Here is a 20028-nt window from a genome sequence, read left to right as displayed (position 1 = left end):
GGAATGCCAAGATCTCTGTAGATGTTCATTGAAATGAAAAATAAATAAATGAATGAATGAATAAATACATACATACATAAATAAAGTGGTGGCAGACAGCTTCCACACACATACAGCCTTGCAAACCCTACAGAGCAGCTGGACTTGGCCCAGAGGGCTGCTAAGAGACAGAATCTAGTTAATGACAAGGGTTTTCACTTTGGTTTGGAAACTTCTGCTTTAAATAAAATGATCATTTTATTCACAAATGACAAGAATTTGACTAATTTGGGACATTATCGAGAATCTATTTGAAATGTTGGTTTATTTCTTCTTTCCAAAGAAATGAATCTTACAATCAGCATAATTCAAAGTTTTAGATAGTAGTTAACAATAATTAAATGTGATTCCTGGAATAGTAGTAGGTTAAATACTGGACTAACCAAAAGGTCAGCAGTTCAAACCTACATGAGGAAAGATGAAGCAGTCTCTAACTGTAAAGATTTTATAGTATTGAAAATGCAATGGAAGGTCATCAGTACTAGGAATACACTAACAGCAGTGGGTCTAGTTTTGGGGCTTAATTATATGCAACTCATAAATACTTTAAAAATTTGGAAATCACTAGGTTACAGAATTAGTAATGCTGGTATAACTAAAAAGGCTACAGTGAGGGCTCAGGCATTTTAGTTAAAGCTAGAGAAGAAGAGGACATTAGTTATGCAAAGCTGAAAGGAATACATATTTTATACTAGTTGTATAGAGAGACTCAAGGACCTTTCCAAAGTATTAAAGAGCAACAATGGTAAAGACCAAGGTGTGGCTGATAAAAGCCATGGTCTTTTCAATTACTTCCTCTGCATCTGAAAGTCTGGCAATAAATAAGGATGGCAAAAGAACTGATGCCTCGGAGTGGTGGTGCTGAAGAAGAGCGCTGAATATCCCATGAACTGCCAAAGAATAGGTACATCTGTCTTAGGGGAAGGACTATAGGTAGATATAAATCTTCAAAGAGGTGAAGGCTTTGGGTTAGCTGTGCAATTCCCTACAAACTATGGCACCAGGCTCCCTAAACATTATAAAAAGAAAAGTCAGAATCCTAAATAGTATAAAAGGAGGAGAAATAAATATTTTAAAAAAACTTTTATGAAACAATGAGAAATGTAAAAACACAACTTCTACATAATTTACAGGTCAAAGAGAAATTTTCAAGAAAATCTATATACTAATCTAAACAAAAAAATTTAATTATTTATTAAAATTTGTTGGATGCCGCAAAAAGTGTTTATAGGGATATACATTATAGTAAATGCATATAAAAGAGGAAAGACCGTAACTTAATAATTAAGGTTTTGTCTGAAAAACAGACTGCACCCAAAACAACAGAAGAAGCTATTAACAATAAAATCAGAAGTCAAGCTTTAAAACATAACATTTAGAATATCAGTATTTAAAACAAAAGAATCATTAAAGTCAATGAATTTCTAACCCAAATGACAAAAAGAGAAAGAAAGAAAAGCCACAAATATCCTACACCAATACTGAAAGAGGTAAGACCATCTCAGCGCCTGGACCAAAGAAAGATCCTGCAAAGAAAAGATGGGCAGTTTCCTCTGTGATGTAAAACCTGTGATACTGAAATGAAGGTCAGCCATGAGTCAATTCTTACTCAACAGCACTGAGTTTGCATTTTTATGTGTAATTTTATGTCAAAAAGATAAGGCGGCAACTGAGAACATCTTTTTTCCAATACACAAAGCAACTTCATTGAAATAAATAAACTCCTTGACAGAAACAAATTAACAAAAACCACAGGGGAACAACTGGCTCTGTTAAAGAAATTAAATTCATAGCTAAAATTCTCTCATCAACAACTAAAAAATCTGAGGTCTAACCCAGACAGAGCTCCATTAGAGAACTCGACAAAAAATTAGCAGAAATATTGTCAATTCTATGCAATCCCTTCAACAAAAGGCAGAAAAAAAGGGACACTTTCAAATTCATTTTGTAAGACCAGCCTTTGATTATTACCAAGATAGAAAATATAATAAACCACAATGATTAAATTTCCTCATAAGCACTGATGTAGAAATCTAAACAAGATATTAGCAAATTGAATCAAGTAAAATATAAAAAGTATAAAAAATACACACAAAAAAATCTATCAAGTGTGGCATCCAAATTGGAGAAAGGCTCATACATAATCTGTGTTATGCAGATGATAAAACCTTGCTTGCTGAAACTCAGGAGGACCTGAAGTATTTGCTGCAGAACGTCAAAGACTGTAGCCTTTAATATGGATTGAAGCTTAACATCAAGAAGACAAAGATACCACTGGGCCAATTGACAGCATCATGATAGATGAAGACAGATTGAGGCTGTTAACAATTACAGCTGAATCTGTTAACAATTACAGCTTGCTCAGCTCCACAATCAAGACTCTTGGCACCAGCAGTCAGGAAATCAAGACAAATTGTGCTGGGGAAGTCGGCTGTCAGGGATCTTTCCATAGTACTGAAAAACAATGTCTGTCAAGACACTAAGGTGCACCTAATCCAATAAGATGCTATGCATCAGAGAGCCAGACAATGACTAAAGATGAAAGAAGAATTGATGCCTTTGAGATGTGGTGCTGGAGAAGAGTCTTGAACCTACTAGATGGACCACCAAGAGAACAAATATGTCTGTCTTGGAGAGGGTAAAACCAAACTTCTTTTTGGAGGCAAGGATTTTGAAGCTCCATCTCAGATACTTTAGGCACATGGCCAGGAGAGTTCAGTCCTTGGAGAAGGACATCGTACTTGGAAGGGTGGAGGAACAGCATAGGAGAGAAGATTCCAGATGAGATGGATTGACACAGTAACTAGGACAATGGAAGTAGGTGTGTCGGAGTCAGTGAGACTGGCTCAGAACATGGCAGGGTTCAGAGCTAGTGTACATAGGGTCACTGCAGGTGACTAGACAGTACATAACAACAAGAACATCATCAATGTAATTCACAATATTAGTACGGTAAAGAAAATATATTATGACCACAGAAGATGCAGAGAGAGACTTAACATTATCACCATCAATTTATGGAATGGAATGGAATGGAATGGAATGGAATGGAATGGAATGGAATGGAATGGAATGGAACACCTTTAACTTGTATCAATGGCTAGTATCATAATTAACACGTTGCCACACACTTTTAAATTGATGACCGTGCTTAGAAATACATCCCCCCCAACCCCCCGCCCCATAGGCATCATTTGCAGCAATGTGTTAATAGTCAAAGAGTGATTCCTTCCCTGAGGTCAGGAAGAAGGCATGTGTACCTGCTTTCACCACTGTTATTCAAAACTACACTGGACGCCTGGCCATTTAACAAGGCAGAAAAAGAAAGAAACATCATGTGGTTTTTCTCATGACAGCTCATGAGGGGGGGAGAAACCACCAAAACCACTTTATGTACTAACACATGATCATTTATCTACTTAGAAAACATCAAGAATCAACTCAGATTTTTTTAAGGATTCAACAAGATGAATCCAAGATGTATATGAAAATACTAGCTAAGTATTAAATCACATTCTCATCTTTAAACTCTCTTCATATATAATTCTGTTTTTCCCAATGGCTTTAGTTACCACAAACATAGCCAATATTGATTTTGAGTACAGACCTCACATCTTGATAAGAATCCTCAGAAGAGAATTCTGAGAAGAGCACCAAATAGAAAAAGTAGTCCTCCACTGTACTACAAGGAAGCTGGGATGGTTAAATAAGTAATTACTTTCTCTGGGAAATCATCAAATCTTCTAAATACAATTCAGACCCTCTTGGTAAAAAAACTGGCTGAGTATCCTAGATTTAAAGGGCCTGTCTAATGGCTTCAATTTAAGATTTACTGAAGGCCCTGTTTGAGATAGAACTTGTCTTCTGTTCAGAGCAGCAGAAAAGGCTGCACTTAACACCTAAAAAAATCAGTCAAACAGCCGTTGTTGCCATCGAGTTGGTACCGATTCACGGTGACTCTGCCCAACAGAACAAGACACTGTCCAGTTCTGCACCATCTTCACATTCACTGCCATGTTTGTGTGCATTGTTGAAGCCACTCTTTTGACGAATTTTGTTGACGAATTTTTCCCTGACCCTCAACATTATGAAGCACGATGTCATTTTCCAGGGACTGGTCCCTCCTGCTAATGAAATCTTGCCATGCTTATTTCTACTTTTTACTTATATTTTTAAAAAATACTTATATTTCTATTTCTCTTTATAATGGCTACATCTTTCAAGACAGATTTACTCATTCTTCTGGTATAACATAGGGAGCTCTGGTGGCCTAGTGGAAAGCAGCTGTGCTGCAATCTCAAAGGCAGGCAGTTCAAATCCACCAGCTGTTCCACAGGAGGATGGGCAATATCCTCTTGTGAGATTAAGTCCCTTCAAAAACCTGCTGGAGTGTCAGCTATGAGTTGGTTTAAACTCGACAGCACACAACAACTAGTGGTGGACAGTATACTTAACATTGCTTACCAATTACTATAATGATTCCCTAATTTTCTTTATTCATTGCCTGGTTTTCAAATGTACATAAGGTGAGTGAAAACATCACAGCTTAGGTCTGATTTACCTTAGTCCTCATGCTGACACCTAGCTTTTGAACACTTTAATAAAGTTTTTGACAGGCCACTCAAGTATGTAATTTGACTTCTTGCTTCCAAGGGAATTGTGAATTCAAGTAAAATGAGACTGAAACAGCTGATAAGGCTTTTACTTATGTAAGAATAATAAAGTGTAATCCAGGAATGAAGGTACAAATTAGGTCATGGTTTTGTGGTCTAAGTACATATGGTTCTGAAACAATAAGATGGCAATGAATAATAGTGTATCCATGGAACCCAAAGATATCTCTAAACCTTAGTGTTAAAATTTAGCTCAAATAATGTCGCCTGAATTCTCAATTAAAAAATACGTTTTTAAATTTTCAGATGGTTGTATTAAACTTACGTTTAATTAAAAATTCATTATATATATATACACACACACACACATATATACAGAGAGAGAGAGAGAGAGAGAATGTCAAGGTTTTACTTTTCAAATGGCTTTCCCATCCATTGAGATCCTGAGACTCCACCCTACAAAAACTCAGCTAGTTGATCAAAATATGGATATTAAGTTTAATTGTGGGATGCTCCCTCTACCAGGTATTTTAAAACCACAGGCAGGTAAGTATACCCCAAGACCAGTGTTGATTGGACATGTTAATTGGGACCATTAGATTTGCCTGACCTGAGCCCACTCGGGTGATTAATTTACATACAGAATACCTAGTGGATATAAGGAAATTACCACTTTAAAGACTTGCTAAAAGTTCCATTTGGAAGCAGGAGTGGCATCCACTTCCATAAATAGCTTGCCTCCGGAAACCCTATGAACCTGGAGCAAGGATGAAAGTCACGCACACAAGTGTTGTGTTTGTAAGGTCGCTATGAGTCACCTACAACTCGATGGCACTCAACAACACGGAAAGAGACCAGTGGGCCTAGTGGATCGAAAGTGATGCTACCAAGCTAAAAGTGGGTTACTAATCTGCAGCCCTAAGGCCTTTTTTAAATTGTTGTTGGTCAAACATTCTTCTAGGTCATGTGGCCCTGGTATGTCCACTTGCCATACAATGGTAACCTGTGGTTGCTGTGAAGCTGAACCCTGTGACACTGATGTGTCAAATGCGATAACGGTTACCCATGGTGGACAGTGTTTGGTGGCACTCCCCAGTTAAAACAAGCTTGTAAGCAGGAGTGGCATCCACTTCCATAAATAGCTTGCTTCCGGAAACCCTATGAACCGGGAGAAAGGATGAAAGTCACACATGCAAGTGTCAAGGACTTCCGTTCATAGGGTCGCTATGAGTTGCCTACGACTCGACGGCACTCAACAACAACGACAAATATTCCAGTAAGCCATGGCCCAAAGCATCATCCTTAGTTCTCCTGGGCCCATAGTTTATATCTGAGGGACTCTCTCTCTCCACTTGCTTGGGACAGCCTCCTCCCATGCCTAAGTTAGCTGCCTCAGCCCTGCCTGATAATGTCAACAACTGCATGAGCTTCTTGAGAACCTTCCAGAAAATCAGCAATCCCTAAATACACAGATGGGAGTTTTAGGTAAAGAGGAAAAGGAGGAACAATTACTGTTGAAAATTACAGAGCGGTTTCACACAATGAACTTCTGGACCTTTCTGGCCTCCGGATTTTGTGGTTAATTTTTACTTCTGTGATGCTCAGAATTCTACAAAAACATAATGCCAAATCTCATTGTGATCTACTCAACACTAAGAGAACTTCTCAGCCCATGAAAATAAACTCAAATATTCCACTAATTTCCCTCCTGTATTTCTCAGTATCTTTCAAGAATAAGTTGGTAAAACTCGGTCTATTATTAGGTCTGCTATCTCCTACTCCAATATTTTTTTTTAAGGCGGAAGATTTTTTAACAAAAAAACAAAACAAAAACAAAAACCTGGATAAGGTATAATTTACATAAAAGCAATGCTCCCTGCCACCCCTGTCCATGCGTGAGGGACGGGGCTCTTCTACTTAGGGGAAGGGAGAGGATTCTGGAAAGGCAGGAGCTTCCTGTCACATCGCCAAGTTGATTATTTGGAATGACTATTTTAAAAAAAGAGAACAATGTACAATCAAAGTCCTGGGCCACATTGGAGAATTGGGGGGATTCTTGCTCCACACCAACTGCTGTCACCCTCACCGTTCCAGTTTTTAAACCCTGAGTCAAGTGTAAAAAAAAAAAATTTTTTAAATTTAAAAAAGTAACAAATAAAGCCATGCCAATTCTCATCCTTTGTGGTTTTTTTTCTGCGCAAGTTAGGTTTTTTTATCAAGAAAGGGTGTAACGCAACTAAACAGTCCTCCTAGAAGCATTTGCGGTGGACGATGGAGGGGCCAGACTCGTCGTACTCCTGCTTGCTGATCCACATCTGCTGGAAGGTGGACAGGGAGGCCAGGATGGAGCCGCCGATCCACACGTAGTATTTGCGCTCAGGGGGAGCGATGATCTTGATCTTCATCGTGCTGGGGGCCAGCGCTGTGATCTCCTTCTGCATCCTGTCGGCGATGCCTGGGTACATGGTGGTCCCGCCAGACAGCACTGTGTTGGCGTAGAGGTCCTTGCGGATGTCAACATCACATTTCATGATGGAGTTGAAGGTAGTTTCATGGATGCCACAAGACTCCATGCCCAGGAAGGAGGGCTGGAAGAGTACCTCGAGACAGTAGAAACGCTCATTGCCGATGGTGATGACCTGCCCATCAGGCAGCTCGTAGCTCTTCTCCAAGGAGGAAGAGGAAGCCGCCGTGGCCATCTCCTGCTCGAAGTCCAGGGCAATGTAACAAAGTTTCTCCTTGATGTCACACACAATTTCCTGCTCAGCAGTGGTGGTGAAGCTGTAGCCTCGCTTGGTGAGGATCTTCATGAGGTAGTCCGTCAGGTCCCGGCCAGCCAGGTCCAGACGCAGGATGGCATGGGGGAGGGCGTACCCCTCATAGATGGGCACAGTGTGGGTGACCCCAGCGCTGGAATCCATCACAATGCCAGTGGTTCGGCCAGAGGCATACAGGGACAGCACGGCCTGGATAGCGACATACACGGCAGGGGTGCTGAAGGTCTCGAACATGATCTGGGTCATCTTCTCCCGGTTAGCCTTGGGGTTCAGGGGGGCTTCCATCAGCAGCACAGGGAGCTCTTCGGGGGCCACACACAGCTTGTTGTGGAAGGTGTGGTGCCAGATCTTCTCCATGTCATCCCAGTTGGTGACAATGCCATGCTCAATGGGGTACTTGAAGGTCAGGATGCCTCTCTTGCTCTGGGCTTCGTCCCCCACGTAGAAGTTCTTCTGGCCCATGCCCACCATCATGCCCTGGTGCCTAGGGCGCCCCACGATGGAGGGGAAGACAGCCCGGGGGGCGTCGTCGCCCGCGAAGCCGGCCTTGCACATGCCAGAGCCATTGTCGACCACGAGCGCAGCGATGTCATCATCCATGGTGAGCTGGGGGTGGCGGGTGTGAACCGGCAGCGGTGACTATGCGAAGGGGCCTGTGCTCCTGGGCAGACGAGGTGTCGGCTGTCTACTCCAATATTTTTTATACACATTATTCTACCCCTGATCTTTAAATTACCTAATTCAATGGATATTTTTCTATCATATGCTTTCTACTTTGATTTAAAATCTCAAACATATCCTTTGCAATTTAATTATCTCATTTTTACTTTCACGACAAAGGAAAAGTATCTCTTTTGGTTTTACTGCTTTAATCATAACCAAGTTTTCATAATTCTATGTACCACTGTATCTACAACTGCTGGATGATTACCACACTGCATTGTAAGTTCAGGTTTATTTGATGTTTTCTGTTTGTTTATCTCCCACTAGATTTATCAACTCTTTAAGGGCAGAAATATCACATGCAAGAAAGATTCTGCTGAACATCATCAAAAAACGACTGGAGCAACACATCAACAGAGAACTGCCAGATGTGCAGGCTTGATTTAGAAGAGGTCATGGTACCAGGGATATTATAGCAAATATCACATGGATCTTGGCAGAAAGCATAGAATACCAGAGGAATGTTTATCTGTGCTTCACTGATTATGCAAAAGCTTTTGACTTTATGGATCACAACAAACTATAGCTGACTCTGAGAAGAATGGGAATCCCAGAACATTTGATTATGCTTATGCAGAACCTTTACTTGGACCAAGAGGCAGTCGTCAGAACAGAGCAAGGAGACACTGCATGGTTCAAAATTGAGAAGGGGGTCCACCAGGAATGTATTCTGTCTCCATACCTTTTCAATCTGTATGCAGAACAGAACATCCAGGACGTTGGGCTGTAGAAGGAGGAATGTGACTTAAGGACTGGTGGAAGATTCATCAACAACCTGCATTATGCAGATGATACAGTTCTGCTTGCTGAAACTGAGGAGAACCTGAAGCTCTTGCTGTAGCAAGTCAAGGACTGCAGCATTCAATATGGATTAAAGCTCAACATCAAGAAAATAAATGTTCTCACCACTGGGCCAATTGATAGCATCAGTATGGATGATGAAGAGATTGAGATAGTTAACAGTTTCAGTTTGCTTGGCTCCACAGTCAACACTCTTGGTACCAGCATTCAGGAAATCAAGAGACAAATTGCACTGGGAAAGTCAGCTGTCAAGGACCTCTCCAGTTCTGAAGAGCAATGACGTCAGACTGGAGACTAAGGTGCACCTGATCCTGGCTATAGTCTCCACAATTGCGAGCTATGCATCGGAGACCTGAACAGTCACTAGGGATGACAGAAAGAAAACTGATGCATTTGAACTGTGGTGTGGAGAAGAGTGCTGAATTTACCATGGCCTGCTAGAAAAACAAACAGGTTTGTCCCGGAGAGGGTGAAGCGGGGCTGCTCCTTGAAGTCAAGGATTCTGAAGCTTCGTCTGACATACTTTGGGCATGTTGCAAGGAGGGACCAGTCCTTGGAGAGGGACATCATTTTTGGGAAAGTGGAGGGACAGTGCAGGAGAGGAGAGGAGAGGAAAGTCAGTGATTCAGTGACTAGGGTGGTGGGAGTAGGTGTGTCAGAGACAGTGCAGTTGGCGCAGGACAGAGCAAGGTTTAGGGCTCTTGTACATAAGATCACTGTGAGTCTCAAGCGACTCAACTGCACATAACAACAACAAGGGCAGAAATGGCATCTTTCAACTCTGTTACCTTCAGTTCTGACAACAGGCATTGATAAAATATTAGTGATCTAATAACTCAACTGGTACTTAACTGAGGAAAAATAAGGCACGGATTCTGTGTCACGTCTGTTTGCCAGCAATCTACAGCGACACCCTGATGGGAGTAAGCACAACAGAGATACACCACTCGGGGAGAGGATCAGAGAGTCAATTCAGCTCGGTTTTATTGGGGTAAGTACTGCATTTATATACACAGGAAAACAGGACAAGGTGGGCTTACAGACGTGGGACAGGTGGACTGGTTAGGAGAAACTCAGCCTCATGCAGACCACTCCCAGCACAATTGACAGGGCAGGCATCTTCCCAGGTGACGAGCTTTCTCAAGCCAGTACAGCCAAACACAGGAGAGCTTTCTCTACCCCATATTAAAGGCCACTGGGAGGCTTGCACTTATCTGGAGCTTAGGTGATCTGTCTTGGCCAAAGACCCTTCCTTCCTCCCCAACATTCCGCAACAATTCTGTAACTACTTTCATTTGCTAGGGTACTGTTCAACAAGGTGCCTACAAGGTCATCTGGATGCTGAAAGTGACTCTGATAGCCTTTTTTTAATATTAAAATTTCATTTTACAAGAAAAATTCACCAACAAGAAACTTCAAAACATACCTAGCCACTGTTGCTGAGATATTTCACACCAGTATTTTCTCACTGACAGAATGTCTTTGAGCAGTATGTTGCTACAATCAGCTCCATAAATGGCACCATTAGATGAATCTCTCACTGTATCCATGACATAATTCAAGAGTTCTTGACATTTTAGCCTGGGTGCTCCTATTGAGAAATTATATAAACAAAACATAAAATGTTAATGCAAATAAACTAAGAAAACTTTAAATAGGAAATTTAAATTATGTCAGTTTATAAATTACTATTATTATCTTATAAAAAAGTGGATGGTGAGCTATGACCTACAGGTAAAATTCAACTAGCTTCCTATTCTTGTAAATAAAGATCTCATAAAACACAGTCTCACCTTCAATTTCTACATTATCTACGGCTGTTTTAGAGAGTTCTAGTGGCAAGAAGCTGCAGTACAATCCTGAAAGTATGCAGTTCAAGGCCACTGGCTGCTCCATGGAAAAAGGATGAGCAATCTCCTCCCATGCAACTGTCTCTGAAAACTGGCCAGAGAGTCAGCTATGGGTTGGTTCTGACTCTACAGTCCTCTACCACCAAAAAACCACCTTGGCGGTTTGGGTACTAAAAGAGCAGAGGTTATACTTTGCATAAAAAAGGCCTGTAAGTACCAAACATATTTAAGATTTGTATCATTTCCCAAAAATGTTTGCCCACCCATGTAGATACATGTGTATATATACACTCACATATATAATTATATTGTTATGTGCCATCAAGTCAGAACTGACTCACCGCTGACCCTGCAGTTGGTTTTCAGAGGCAGTAAACTACACAGGAGGAGAGTGTCTATCCTTGTCCCATGGAGCAGCTAGTGAATTCCAACCGTGTGCATTCAGGCTGGCAGTGTAGTCCTTTGCCTCGATGCCATTAGTAACATAAACTAAAACATATTATTAGCTAGGTCTGCTGGTCTAGTGGGTGCAGAGTTGCTCTGTTAAGCCAGAGGTAGGGGGTTCAAATCTACCAGCTACACTGAGAAAGGAAAAATGAGCAACTATGGATGTGATGTTCAGCCTGTGAACATCTACTGAAGGGTCAGCTATGAGTTAATTCTGATTCAAAAGTAAAAAACAATATATATTATTGGATTTGGATTTTTTGCTTGTTTAGTTTTTGGGTAGAAACATATGACAACAGAAATCATTCTAGCCTTAATAAGTCAAGTTCAGACATTAAATGTAAAATGACTCAAAGACTTTTGACATTCTTTGCAAAGAATGAATTAGAAAATCATTAAGATTATGAAAGCATTTACTGTAAGTAGCAAAATTACTTTTAAGTTCAATAACAGCATGTACATACAAAAATACGTAAGACTTTAAGGTAGCTCTGGTGGCCTAGTGGAAAGAAGCTGTACTGCAATCCCAGAGGTACTGGGTTTGAATCCACCAGATGCTTTGCTAGGGAAGAAGGGGCAATCTTCTCTTCTATCAGTCAGATCCAATTTGATGGTATGCACACAAAAAAATGAATAACATTTTTTTAAGAAAGAGAATTTAACTTTAATGTAGTTAGTTACTGTTGTTGTTGACCGCCTTCAAGTCAAGCACAACTCATAGCAACCCTAAGAACAAAAGGCCTGAAGCTCCTCTACAATTATCAACTTTTATCGAAGTTCATAGTTTCCTACTTACTATTAAATCCAAAAAAATAGCATTAATAAATTTACATATTCAAAAATACATACTTCCTAAAATTTTGGTTTGAGTGCAAGTTTATGGAGCAAAATTATTTTAATTCATTTTCCATCCAACCATTCATTTTGGTTTATGACATTCTTTAAAATACACACATTGTAACTCTACATTTCCTATTTGTGAACTTCTTTGTGTCTGCTCTTTTAGTGTTATTTTGCTGAACATCCCTTTACCATATAGTCCCTCTTCCTTTCTTCACCTTGATATGTGTGTATTATCAACTGACTTTTTTTTTTATGGACTTATATTCTTGAAGACAAATTAACTACACTTTGTTGTTGTTCTTATGTGCCATGGAGTCACCTGCAACTCATAGTGATCCTACGTACAACTGCACTTTAGATTCTTTCTTTAATTTTTATTGTTAGCAAATCGTATTGCTCTCACAGTTGAAGTGCTAATGTATTCCAATACTTAAGTCTTTGCCATCCCAGAGGTGTGCAATTCAAATCCACCAGATCCTCTGCTCGAGAAGGAGGGGCCGCCTCCTCCTGTACTAGTCAGATCTGAATGGATGGTGTACACACACACACTAATAATAATAATAAATTTTTTTTAAAAGAGTCTTAAAAGGGTCTACAAAACTTATTTGTTATAAGGTATATTATTTTTGTTACAGACTATCAAGTTGGAACCAACTTCTAATGGCTGGCCCTCCAGCCGGTAAGTGGCGCAGGAAGAGACTGCCCATCTTCCTCTCTGAAGCAGCTGGTGCATTCAAATTCTGTGGCTTTGGACTGGCACAGTAACTCCTTACCAGTACTCCTAAGACACCAGAGCAATCTATTATAAACTATGAGTAGAGTACAATTTATTATGTACATCTAAATTATCTTCTAATTTAAGACTTTCATACTATAAGATTAGATATTACATTCTTATGAAGCGAAATTCATATTCAAAAGTATCAAACTATGGTAGGAAAATATGTAGTAATGTAACTCCAAAATCATTCTCATTTAAGATATATTTTATAATTTTAAGCACCTAGTCAGTAATACAGTACTCTTTGCATCTGACAGCCCTTTTCACATTTTCTCATTTATAAGCTCTACTGTATTTCTAGTTCTTCAAAGAAAACAACTAATCATTATATACTGAACATATAAACCAGCTATGGTCCCAATAGTCAATGTACAATAAACATGTGTTGAAGTAGTACATAAATATTGGGAAGCTATCCTATTTTCTTTATCACAATATATTTCCTCTCTCTGCCAACTGAGAAGTGCTTTTAAAACTTACACTAACATTTTTTTCTAAAAACCTTGTTTACTGTACTAAACCTTTTTCCTGGGTGTTTACTCTCTAAGCTCTTTCTGTGCTTTGTGCAGAAGCAGAGAAATCCTGACTGACATAAAGTAATGAGTGCTACCTGCTTACTTGTTCCTTCCCTGCTACCTTTTCCTTCAATTCTTTTTTTCAAGTCAAGCTTCTTTCATCATAAACTGGATACCAATGCGAGGGTAAGTCTGGCAAAAATCTACACGTGTTTAGATTCCCATTAACATCTCCAAAACTTTCAAGAAGTGAGGTGAGGTCAAAGTAGCTTTGCATTTTACATCAAAAATGTTTAAAGTACAAAACCAAATTTGAAGGCAAAGTGTTACAAACATTTAATTACCCTGTATCAATCATTTCACTCCTTTTCTTATAAACCAATTCTTTGCTATACTAATATATTTTTACATAATATATCAACCATTTATCTTCCAATTGAAGAGTTTAACATTGAAAGGAAAAATCATAAATGGCAAACCTTTCTGACAGGCTACCAATTGTTCACTTTCTCCCTCAGCACCACTAGTGAAAAATGCAAAATTTCACCAGCTGCCCAGCTACTACACAAGGCAAAATAACAGAACAAGTGCAGAATATTTCCATGTACTTTTTGTCTCCTCTGATATCCCTGAAAAAATCTGTAAATGAGAGGTAAAGTAATATCCCTGAAAAAATCTGTAAATGAGAGGTAAAGTAAAATACCTGGTAAACTGCACACAGCTCTTTATCCTATGTCCACGTCACCATTCAAAACTATTATTCATTAACAATCTATCTGCTTCTACTTAAAAATGTTAACAATGTCAGCCTTTTATTTATTTAAATAAATAAGTAAACAGTTTCTAGCTGTGCAGTTCATTACAGGTTGGGTTGCACACTCAAATGCTGGTGGCCAAATATACCAGTTCTTACACACAACAAAGATGGGCAGTCTCCTCCTGTAAAAATTTACAGCCTCAGAAACCTGACAGAAGGCAGCCTGAGTGAGAACCGTATCGATAGCAATGAGCTGTTTTCTGGAGTGGTTACTGTCATTACAGTATTAGAAATTATTACACTTAATTGAAAATTAGAGTGATCACTTAACTTTTCATCTCCATATTTAGATCAAACTCAAGCAACTGCAACCCACTGATCCATATAAATGTGTTTAACAACACTTACTTTTATTTGCACATTTGATAAAGTATTTCACCAAGCTACTGATTTCTTGCATCTTTTTCTGCCTGGAGGATTGTGTTGAAGCCGACACATTTGGTTTTGCTGCTTTCAGACATTCTGTTTCTTTCTGAATATATTTCTGGAGAAATCTTCAAGAAAAAACAAAATGGAATTTTAGAAATGCAATAAATGCTTACATTTAATGCTCAAATTACGAGAATTTCAAAAAGTCCTATATGCCATCACAGAAAGCATCATTCCAAATGCAATACTGGGATCAATGGAGCAGCTAAACAAACTCATTAAATCCTCTTTCGTGGCCTAATCCTTACACCACCAATTCAAGCTCTGACTTGCAAAGCTCTTAATCTACAACATCCAAGATTTTCTACTGCTTCACTGCTTGCACTCTCATTTTATCATTAAAAGCTGGCAGCACTATTAAGAGAGCTCAATTCTCTTTCCCTTCTTTCTTATTTTTCTGTATACAACTTAAGGCTTCCCCTAGATAGCTAATAATGTTCTGATCTTTAAATAAACTTTAGAGAAGATCCTCTTGACCAGTCAAGAAGTGGCAACTCCACATATGGCCCACCAGATCTGCTTATGCAGAATAGTATTCATCCTCTAGAGAATAACTCCATTTGCATTATCTGAAATAACCTACGTAAAAATAAAGGGAAGAGGCATTTCCCACATTACATGTATTCAACTCTATAACTGCCAATCAAATATCAAACAAGGGATAAAAAACAAAATAGAACATTTTTAAAACTTAAGGACAAGTACATACTCCTTAGTTCCTCTCAGGAGACTACAATAATCTGAAGTATTTCATTCATCTTAATTCTTTTTTAAAAAATAACGTAATTCTTTTTTTTTATTCTTTTCTTGTTGTGTACCATCAAATTAGATCTTACTGGCACTGAAGGAATCTGTCCCTCCTTCCCCTGCAGAGCATCTGGTGGATTTGAACCATGCACCTTTGGGATTGCAGTGCAGCTTCTTGCCACTAGGCCACCAGAGCTCCTCATCTTAATTCTTAAACACTGTTTCTAGGTATACTTAATGTTCATAGCTGGGAATGATAGTCTATGTAAAAACTGTTATCAGTTCTGTATTGCAATCAATTCTTCCTAGTGCCTGAGTTTTTGCTTGGTGTTTTTTTTTTTTCCATTGCTGCACATTTTCTTACCTTCCCTCCCCTAGCCCACCTCCCATCCCCTACCCCACCTTGCAATGTGCCCCTTGTTCCAGACTGCTATCATACATATACTACCTAACCATATATTCCTTTCAGACAGTTCTTCACCTCACCTGTTCTAATGCAGTGTTCATGACCTATCCACTTTCTCTATTCTCTCCCCAGCCTCACATATCAGTCCTATTTTATAACAGCTGTGTTATGCAGTGTTTGTCCTTTTTGCCTTAGCTATTTCAGTCAGCATAATGTCCTCATGCTCACCCATGTTGTGTAATGTTTTCTGAGTTCATTTTTTTTTAGTGCTGTGTAATAGTTCATTGTGTGAATATACCATAGTTTTTCTAGCTATTCGTTAATGGGTAATTGAACTGCTTCCATCTCTTTACTATTGTGAATAATGCAGCAATATACATGGGTGTGCATACAACTGGTTTCTTTAGGGTATATTCCTAGTAGTAAAATTGCCAGGTCAAATGGTATTTCTATTTGACCTACTTTTTTTTTCTTTTTTAATTTTATTATTTTTTGTGTGTGTGTACGAAGGAAGCAGCCATGTTGTTCCTGGTTTGGCTGGCGCCTTCCCAGGCTCGTGGGAAGCTCTCCTTGCCAGAAGGCAGGAGCGTGGTGGTGGGAGTGCAGGAATCATGGCAAGCTTTTGGAGTGGACGGCTTTTCCGGGAATGTGTTTGACGTGCAGGTTTGCTCTGCCCCTGGAGTGAGGCTAGCCAGCCTGGGCCTAGGGTTTGAACCAGGAGGCGGCCTTGAGCCCAAAGGGCCCTTGGGCCTGCCGCCCTCGGCCAGGTTCAAATTGTCTTCCTGTCAAACATTCTTCTAGGTGGTATAGCACTGGTCTGTGCGTTGCTGTACAGAGGTAACTCGAGGTTGCTGTGATGCTGAAGCCTGTGTCAGTGATGTGCCAATCGTGGTAATGGGCACCCATGGTGGACAGTGTTGGCTGGAGCTTCCCGACTAAATCAAGCCTAGAAGCAGGAGCGGCATCCACTTCCAAAATGGCTTGCCTCTGGAAACTCTATGTACGAACAGTGCTCAGGTTGTTCGTTCATAGTGTCGCTATGAGTCGTCTATGACTCGACGGCATTAAACAACAATAACAAGGACGACGACTAAGAGAGAGCTACGTTGGCCTAGTGGAAGGAAGCTGTGCTACCAAGCCGAAGGTGGGTGATTGTCATCTGTGGCCCTCGGCCAGGTTCAAATTGTCTTCCTGTCAAACATTCTTCTAGGTGGTATCGCACTGGTCTGTGCATTGCTGTACAGAGGTAACTTGTGGTTGATGTGATGCTGAAGCCTGTGACAGTGATGTGCCAGTCATGGTAACGGGCACCCATGGTGGACAGTGTTGGCTGGAGCTTCCCGACTAAATCAAGCCTGGAAGCAGGAGCAGCATCCACTTCCAAAATGGCTTGCCTCTGGAGACTATGTGCGAACAGTGCTCAGGCTGTTCATTCATAGGGTCGCTATGAGTCATCTACGACTCGACGACATTAAACAACAACAACAACAACAACCATCAAATTGGATCTGAATGGTACAGAAGGAGATTGCCCCTCCTTATCCAGCAGAGCATCTGGTGGATTCGAATCACACACCTCTGGGATTACAGTCCAGCTTCTTACCACTAGGCCACCAAATCTCCCTTAACCAACTTTTTGAGAAAGCACCAGACTGCCTTCCAGAGTGGCTGTACTATTTTACATCCTACCAGCAGTGAATGGAAGGAGGAGTGGCATCCAGTTCCATAACAGCTTGCATTCGGGAACCCTATGAACCTGGAGGATGAAAGGCACCCAAGCGTCGAGGACTATCCTTCATAGGGTTTCTATGAGTCGCCTGCAACTCGACGGCACTTAACAACAACAACCAGCAGTGAATAAGAATTCCAATCTCTCCACACCTCGCCAGCATCAGTTTTCTGTGGCCCTGTTGAACTTTGCTATTGTTGCTGGGTGTTTAGGGTTGTTTATTAACTGTATATTCTACCTCTGGGTCCTTTTATTATAATTTGACACATGACAGCTATTAGTAATAAGAGAAGCTATCCAAAGATAGTAAATGTTATCAAAACAAAAGAAGTTTAAAATTATATATGTGTGTGTGTATATATATATATATATATATATATATATACACACACACACACACATATACATATTCATATAAATATATATGAATAGATACCTGAAAACAGCATCCCAGTTCAAATATTTTCCTTGCTTGGCATCTGAATGTCGATCTAAATGTTGAACTGTTTCCGGATCCCGAATCAAACGCTTAAATTTCTCAACTTCTTTCTGAAAAGGAAAAATTAACATAATAGATTATCAATCATATACATATGTCAAGGAAAGATGACATCTAAGTAAATCACTACCCTTCGTTCTGTAGCTTTATCATGTTCTAGTTGGCGGCAGCAAATAAGCAGATCATTAAGTGCTAGACTCATGGTTCAGTATTTCAGACCACGCATCATGTCTGTGGGGGGAAAAAGAAAGTAAAATTAATTTCAGCTGTGGTAGTAACATATAGATGCAACAATAAAATCAGAGGCATAATGATGCTTCTTACCAATTCTGTACTTAAAATCAAATTCTTAGAACAGGTCAAAACAATGTTTCACGCAAATGTGTGCTTTGTTTCCATGTAAATATGTGCTTTGTTTCTAATAGTAAGCGAAAAACATCCCTTTTAATTTCAAACACAAAATATAACAAGATGGTAGCAAATCAAAGAACAAAGAAAAGAACACATTTAACAGAGATGATCTGAACCACTTAAAGAAGTGATTTGTCATTTTGCCGAAGCAAAAGTATAACCTGTTTATGATTTGGAACTGATATACAGGATGTTATCAGAGGCAATTAGTCTTGCCTGGCACTCAACATCTCACCTACCTTCATAGCTCTCAATACATAGAACTAGGAGGAAAATGAAACTGTTTTAAAGTGAAGTTAAAAACATCAAGTTATAGGGATATATCTTGCAAATATCATGATTCTACCGTAAGGAACTCTAGTGGCCTAGTGTTAAGCTGTGTTGCAATTCGAAAGGAAAGTGGTTTGAATTCAACATCTGTTTTGCAGGAGAAGGATGGGCAATCTCCACTCATGGGTTTTACTGCCCCTGAAAACCTACTGGAGAGTCAGCTGGGAGTTAGTTCCAATGCCACCGCACCCAACATTTTACCAGCTCACTTCATTGTAGGCTTTCTGATATATTAAACCTTTCCTATAAAGTCTTTTTTTAAAAAGAATCTTCTAAAAAAAGCACTCGGCTATACCACGCTGAGCTTTTTGGTTTTCATTCTGAGCATTTTTATAAAGTTTCATTACTGGGGAGCTCTGGTAGCCTAGTGGCAAGAAGCTGTACTGCAATTCCAGAGGTACACAGTTTGAATCCACCAGATGGTTCTGCTGGAGAAGGAGGGACAATCCCCTCCTATACCAGCCAGATCCACTTTGACGGTACACACACACACGAAAAAATTTTAAAAAAGTTTCATTACTGTTAAACTGTTTATCACAGTGACAATAAAATGCACCTATGCATGTGTATTACACCCAAAAGCACATTTTCTCATGAAAGAAAAAAGTTAGGAAATATTCTTCTATGCATCTATCAAAATTGTACTCAATTTTTCAGGATGAAGTACATTTCTCCGCCCATAACTAATCTCATAGAATCTTAAAATTAGGAGAAACTGAAAGACTCTATAAAGGAAGGAATCATTTCCACAAAAACACTGTCTTCTCTTTCAACCCTAGTGAGGGCAAATGACCAAACACAATGATCCATTTCATCAGCAGGTAGCTCTCTTTTCTTCATTTGTAGTAAGTTATTATTCCTCCAATTTATTATAGACTACAGCTATTTATAAGATTTCAATCTTCATTTTATTATAAACTTCTTAAGAACAAAAGACTGTCATTTTTCCATTTCCTCTGATTTGTCTGAGAATCCTTCCTCTTTCAATTTTTAGTTTAAAGATGACTTAATTAGTGACAAAAATGATATTGGGGCAATGAAAACATCTTAGCAATACTCAAAGAACTATGTTGTTGTTATGTGCCATCGAGTCACTTGCGACTCATAGCGACCCTATGTACAAGAGCTCTAAATGCTAGAGCTCTAAATGCTGTTCTATCCTGTGCCAACCTAGCCCTCTCAAACGCACTTATTCCCACCGTTCCAGTCACAGAATCGATCCATCTCTCCAAAGGTCTTCCTCTCTTTCGCTTCCCCTCCACTCTACCAAA

General features: G+C 39.6%; 2 protein-coding genes across 2 annotated transcripts in view; both read right to left on the bottom strand.

Annotated features, from left to right (window-relative positions):
- Nucleotides 1-18218, bottom strand: part of ATM (ataxia telangiectasia mutated) — a 159606-nt gene extending 141388 nt beyond the window's left edge. Inside the window, exons 1-4 of the mRNA XM_006899046.1 lie at nucleotides 18147-18218; nucleotides 17954-18066; nucleotides 14555-14700; nucleotides 10380-10544 (exon numbers count right to left, since the gene is read on the bottom strand). Coding sequence (XP_006899108.1) covers nucleotides 10380-10544; nucleotides 14555-14700; nucleotides 17954-18066; nucleotides 18147-18218 — 496 coding nt within the window. The remainder of the gene's footprint in view (nucleotides 1-10379; nucleotides 10545-14554; nucleotides 14701-17953; nucleotides 18067-18146) is intronic.
- On the bottom strand, nucleotides 6902-8029 carry LOC102851783 (actin, cytoplasmic 1-like). The gene has a single exon (XM_006899045.1). It carries the CDS (start codon nucleotides 8027-8029, stop codon nucleotides 6902-6904), a length of 1128 nt encoding a protein of 375 aa, XP_006899107.1.
- Nucleotides 18219-20028: the final 1810 nt, after the last annotated feature.

This window comes from Elephantulus edwardii, unplaced genomic scaffold, assembly GCF_000299155.1.
Source record: "Elephantulus edwardii isolate Elephantulus edwardi_28Jun2011 unplaced genomic scaffold, EleEdw1.0 scaffold00245, whole genome shotgun sequence".
Taxonomy (NCBI): domain Eukaryota; kingdom Metazoa; phylum Chordata; class Mammalia; order Macroscelidea; family Macroscelididae; genus Elephantulus; species Elephantulus edwardii.
Note: the sequence above shows the minus strand (reverse complement) of the source record. Positions and strands in the feature narration are given on the sequence as shown.

What these genes read in the sequence shown, in the direction of transcription:
- LOC102851783 (XM_006899045.1), bottom strand. Translation starts at nt 8,029, where the DNA reads ATGGATGATGACATCGCTGCGCTCGTGGTCGACAATGGCTCTGGCATG.